A 5,902-nucleotide genomic window follows, 5' to 3' on the forward strand; every position below is an offset into this window, starting at 1 on the left:
GAGTGAGTGAGTGAGTGAGTGAGTGAGTGAGTGAGTGAGTGAGTGAGTGAGTGAGTGAGTGAGTGAGTGAGTGAGTGAGTGAGTGAGTGAGTGAGTGAGTGAGTGAGAGGGAGAGGGAGAGAGAGAGAGTAAAAACAGTAAAACAACATTACAATAATCTTTCTGCATTTCAATAGTGAAACTTTCATGGTAATGAAAATAATGTGATGATGCAAAAATCATTTCACTCCAGTATTTCCTTTAAAAGTATTCTTTCTGTATTTAAACAACTAAAGATTTTGAGTTTAAAATGAAATGTTGAATTGCCGTCATCTACATGCTAATGCAGTTTTTCCTAATGCAACAAATTCAGCTCACGCTATTAAAATCCTCTGCTGCACACAATAAAATCTTGAGAAAATCTACTAGTCACATACACGTCTCAGCCAATCACCAGCCTTTGAACTGTTGAGGGGGCGAAAGAAATCCATGTCATTTTGGACATGCGACGTTTGGTAATGATTTTCTGCTGTGGTGTTTATAGAAGGGATTACTGCCACATGTCTCTCTATTCACGGGGGCAGAACAATCAACAGATCAATCCCACTCACATCTGAAGCTCCACACACAACCACACACAGAACACACAACATCTGCACTGCCGACGCTCGTGAATGGAAAGAAGCCACAGACCAAACCACCTCACATGATCATGATCATTATTATTATTGATCATCAAGGACACGATCTGACATTCTTAAATAATAATGCACACTCAATATGACAAATGACACGAAAGATGATTGCAAGACGCAATCCTCAACTCCATCATCTATAATCAATACAAACTCAATTCAGTCATCATCATCATCGCTGGGTGGGCATGCTGTGAAAACTCTCATGTTTCTCTGTCAAATTTTGCGCGTGTACTGGAATACATAGTGCGTTTAATTTGTGACGTGTGTTTCTAATGTCCCGTTTATGTTGCATTATGTTGTTCTGTCTGCTGAAGAACCCATGCAATCCAACATTTTCACTGTAATAATGTGCATTTCTGCAGTATTTCTGCAGCATTACATCACACTAAACAGACTCTGCTGATGCTGTCTGTCTGCAGTGGAGCTTTATGTTCTCTCACACACACTTGTACGTGTTCATCATGCACCTGACATACGCACTGCACAGGGCTGATCCCACGAGCCTCCCACGGCAGCAGCGCAGACTGATGCCGGTGACTGACCACCGCAGCATCAGGACCACTGCAGTCCCCCGCGCGCGCGCGTGCACAAACACACATTCACCCACGCAGACACACACGAGAGCGTATACTCACGGTCCGTAAGAACTGGATCTCATCCTCGGCTTCTCCGCCGTCCGTCATGGTTCGGCGCGGGTTCGGAGAGTCTGGCCGGACAGATGAAGCTCGGATGCTCGAGCCGCGTAACGGGTGTATCCTGTCGCGCGCTGATTAGACGGCTGACATACTCAAGAGGGCGGAGTCACGCAGATGAGCATCTGCTGCGTCATGACGCCCTCTACAGCGCCACTGCTGCTGATGCTGCTGGACCGGGAACATTTGATCAGACGATGGAGTTTATATTAGTTCAGGGTCAGAAATGAAAGAAACAAAACCCCGCACATTTCATATTTGAATATAGAACGTAATTATAGGATTGTTTTTAAGAATAAACAAAGGGTTAATGAAAAACATTTTGAGTGACTGAAGATGGATTCATATTAAATGTTTGTTTTAAAATGGCACCAAATATCACCTTCAAACTCTCTAAAACACCCGTGTGTTATAACCTGTTACATTGTTTTGATCTGTGAGCTCTTTTTGTTTCTATTCCGAATATTTATGGAGATGTCTCTAGTCCCATGGTGAAAGATTGTCACAGGTTTGTTTCACTATATTACCGAGGACATGACATTGATTTTCACACAATACTATTTATATGATTTATGAGCCTATTTTACCTGTGAAAATCAAATGAAAGATACTGTATTTTCACGATATTGGCTATATTTTCACAGATAAATACAGCCAAACCGTGATGTGTGATGAAGACCGAGATGATCAGGATGAAGTTGTGAAGGCACAGGTGAAACCTTAACTCCCCCCACACCTCTACGTGTGTGATATTTCTACACAATAACCTCGAGCCTCATCGCCATGTGACATCAGTGTTGTGTTTCAGACAGAAGAATAACACACAATATAATCAGATCAAACACAGAGGTTTAATCTGATAATACTCATCTTTCAGGGTTCATCTGAACAGAGAAACAGCAAACACTCAGTTTTTACCACAGTTAAACCATTACAGATTGTGTACTGCATATTGTGCGTAAAAGGCCACAAGAGTTTGAAATCAAAACAAAAATGGAATTGATGTCTTTGAGTGGATATAACCGATTCAAATGTATAAGATACACAGTTAACGCAAGCGACGACGTATCCCTGATGACTATGAACTTACTGTTAGACATTTATTGTTCTTTAAAATGAGCAACGATTCAATGTGCAACACGTACAGAATTAAAATAATACTGAAACTATCAGTAGCATATTATCAGTTTATATGACACAAGCCTGTAAGAGAAATCATCACATTTGTTCTTTTCTCTCTCATTTTCTTCCCATTTACTTATAAAATCCACCTAAAACAAAACTACAAGTGCTCGTCTTTTATACAATTAAAAACTGAAATGTAATTTAAAAAGTCATTTGAACAGACATGTCTGTAGTGTAAAGTTGAAAGTTTGGACCCTTAGAGCCAAATACCCAATCTGAAGCAAACCGTCAAAACGACACGAGATTCCACAATGAGAAGATGAGAATGTGTGTCACATTCCTCTGAAGTCTCATCTGCGAGAGACTTGAGAGAAGTGAGATTGAACAGGTTTCAGTCCGTCTGAACTGCGGTGATTTAATCTGTATCGTAGCCGAGGATCGGACCCAACCATCTCTCCGCCTCTGACACGTCCATCTGTTTCCGACACGCGTAATCCTCCACCTGTCCGAGAAAAAAAAATCAGGAGAGCTTCATCTGAGTTCAAACACAAGGCACTTCATTCTCAAACATTCATGCAAATAACTCCACTTTGTATAGCAAAATCAACCAGATAACATAAAATATAAAAATCATTCAGTTATCCGCAAACTACTGCTCATGTGCACATTGTGATGCATGAGCAGCGGTGACAGGTTTCATTAGATGCATGCGCCTGGCCTTTTGTTGTGTGTTCATTTGATTAAAAAACAATTTGATGAATGGGTCCTGTAGGTCTGTCGCATTTAAAGAGTAAATATTACAAAGTCCTTAAAGTTGCATTTCATGCAGTGTGTAATGTTGCTGTGTGTGAATGTCAGCAAGTTGTGAATCCGAAAGTGAACGAATCACAATGTTATTGGCTTGAGAAAAAAGGAGTCGCCTCTGAATCAAGCGTACGAGTCATCTGTCGTTCTCATTCAGATTTGCGTCACTTGGTGTAATCCCTGCCTACGTTCCATTTGCGACACTGCACCCGGTAGACCAATCACAGCAGACTAGACCATCTGACCAATCAGATCAGAGTGGGCTGACAAAAAGGAGGGGCTTAGACGGATGAATCTCCGAACGAATCATTTGAGAGTCAGTCAAGAGGTGAGGTAATAATAACTGACTATTATAAAAAAAGTGTTTTTACACCGTACGTCAACTTGTTGTTGGACGCTCCATAAACCAACGTAGGACCTTAAAAATCCCAAAATATTTACTCTTTATAGAAACCGTATGGCACACTGACATCTAGTGGTTGAGCTTGGTATCGCAGTCTAAATTCTTTTGCTTATTATTATCAGAAATCATCTACAGGCACTCTATTAATTTGGGCAGTCCCTGAACACATGCACATGCAGTAATATTTGTTTATGTTGTTGCTTTGAAACTGTCAATAACATAATAACAATTTATATGATATTTAATTCATATTAAAATAATTTCATATGAATATTTCATTGTATATTATTTGTGTTAAATGAAATGGTTATTGATTCTACCGGATGTTCGTTTATGTTGTTGCCGCTGAAACCGTCTATAGATGTTTTGATTCATTCAATAAAGTCACTGCCACAGATATACACTAGATGATGTTTGTGTTGTGTGAATGATGAGAGAGGAGACATTAAGACTCAAACCTGCTCTTTCGTGATTTTGCCCACAGAGAAGTAACATGATTTGGGATTGGAGAAATACAGTCCTGACACTGATGCGGCAGGGGTCATGGCCAGAGATTCAGTCAAATCAATCCCTAAAAACAAATGTCCATATATCAGAGATCAGATGTGTTGGACCCTGGTGACCCACATCGACTCCGTCACCTCTCACCTGTTTGCTTCTGTATGTCTGCCAGTTTCCACATGGTGAGTTTCTCAGTGTGATCTGGTTGGCTGGGGTAACCCGCAGCCGGACGAATCCCATCGTACCGCAGTCTGTGCAGGTCAGACGCGGGCAGAACCTCCTCGTCGCTGTAACCCCACAGATCCCTGCGCACACGAGCGTGCAGCTCCTCCGCAAACGCCTGCGTCAAACACACACACACGCGTCTTTCCTCTGTTACACACACGTGGTGGTGCGTGCGCGTTGTGATCTCACCTCAGCCAGTCGGTCGGCCAGAGCTTTCACCATGATGCTGCTGTAATCGTCTCCCTGCCGTTCAAACCTCTGACTGAGCTCTTCTGCTCCGAACACGGCCACGGCGAACACACCCACATAATCCTGCACGCCGCTGCCCTCAGGAGCCACGAAATCCGACAGGCAGAAATACGGCTCTGAGCTCGCCGAGTCCTTCTCCGCCTGCGCAGACAAATCAAGACTGACCTTCAATTCTTTCGACATTCGTAACCCCGGAACACAGCGGTTACCTGCTGTCTGAGGCCGTAGAAGGTTGCGACGGAGTGTGTGACATCATCAGAGTACAGGTGGATGTCATCGCCGGAGCTCCGAGCGGGCCAGAAACCCACCAGCCCGCGGCCCTGAAGACCCCCGCTGTCAATCAAAGGGTGTAACAGCTTCAGAGCGTCATCGTACACACGACGAGCTTCTTCTCCTGAACACACAACACGGACGACATTCACATGACCTCTGAACTCTCAACTCTTTCCCTACCAGATCATACGCACAGAACTTCAAGGACTGCAGAATTGAACATGTTTTATATCAAAAGAAAGATCAAAGCATCATTACATTTTTAATCAACATGAAAACATTTTGAATATTAAGGTTGTGTAAGCATCTACAGACACCGTACTCGTTTGAAAAATGGGCGAGAGCGCCCCCTACGGTGCAACGGTGAAAACATGAAGAGATGAAAAACTCTCCAGACATACCCACAGTTTTGTCTTTGAATATTTTAGGGTATCCACGGTTGGGATATTTGCCCCTCAGCTGCCACACGTCAAAGAAGGGTTTCCAGTCGATGAAGTCCAGCAGCTTCCGCAGGTCGTACGATTCAAACACGCGTGTGCCCAGAAACCGCGGCCGGACTGCAGAAAAAGAATCCATTCGACTCAAACGAACCAAAAAAGTAAAGCGCTTCTGATATTAAAGTGAGTGAATCTGACGTGAGTGTCACACGGTTTGTGTCTTACCTGGTGCTGACTGAGAGAGCCAGTCGATACTCAGAAGTTTCTCTCTGGCCTGACTCAAAGATAAAAAGCGTCGGTCCTGAAAGAAACAGAGCAGCTTCAGCACTCACATGACATCACGAAACAGGTCACGTGACCGTCACACCTTCAAAGAGTCATAGTGATCCTGTCTGACATCATCGTACTCCTCTCTGATCTCCTCAAAGTACTCCTCACAAACTCCTTCATCCAACAGCTGAGAACACTGAGACACAAACAGAGAGAGTTTAGCATTTCTTTTACAAAGCAATAGAG

General features: G+C 43.1%; 2 protein-coding genes across 2 annotated transcripts in view; both read right to left on the reverse strand.

Moving 5' to 3' along the window:
- The window catches only part of ryr2a (ryanodine receptor 2a (cardiac)), a 100,413-nt gene extending 98,954 nt beyond the window's left edge, over positions 1-1,459 (reverse strand). The window contains exon 1 of the mRNA XM_057359207.1: positions 1,313-1,459. Coding sequence (XP_057215190.1) covers positions 1,313-1,360 — 48 coding nt within the window. The 5' untranslated portion in view covers positions 1,361-1,459. The remainder of the gene's footprint in view (positions 1-1,312) is intronic.
- Positions 1,460-2,211: 752 nt separating this feature from the next.
- Positions 2,212-5,902, reverse strand: part of mtr (5-methyltetrahydrofolate-homocysteine methyltransferase) — a 13,666-nt gene continuing 9,975 nt past the window's right edge. Inside the window, exons 26-33 of the mRNA XM_057359219.1 lie at positions 5,754-5,852; positions 5,612-5,687; positions 5,351-5,506; positions 4,886-5,070; positions 4,617-4,817; positions 4,350-4,542; positions 4,160-4,272; positions 2,212-2,996 (exon numbers count right to left, since the gene is read on the reverse strand). Coding sequence (XP_057215202.1) covers positions 2,910-2,996; positions 4,160-4,272; positions 4,350-4,542; positions 4,617-4,817; positions 4,886-5,070; positions 5,351-5,506; positions 5,612-5,687; positions 5,754-5,852 — 1,110 coding nt within the window. The 3' untranslated portion in view covers positions 2,212-2,909. The remainder of the gene's footprint in view (positions 2,997-4,159; positions 4,273-4,349; positions 4,543-4,616; positions 4,818-4,885; positions 5,071-5,350; positions 5,507-5,611; positions 5,688-5,753; positions 5,853-5,902) is intronic.

Source organism: Triplophysa rosa, linkage group LG18 (genome assembly GCF_024868665.1).
Source record: "Triplophysa rosa linkage group LG18, Trosa_1v2, whole genome shotgun sequence".
NCBI classification, from domain to species: Eukaryota; Metazoa; Chordata; class Actinopteri; order Cypriniformes; family Nemacheilidae; genus Triplophysa; species Triplophysa rosa.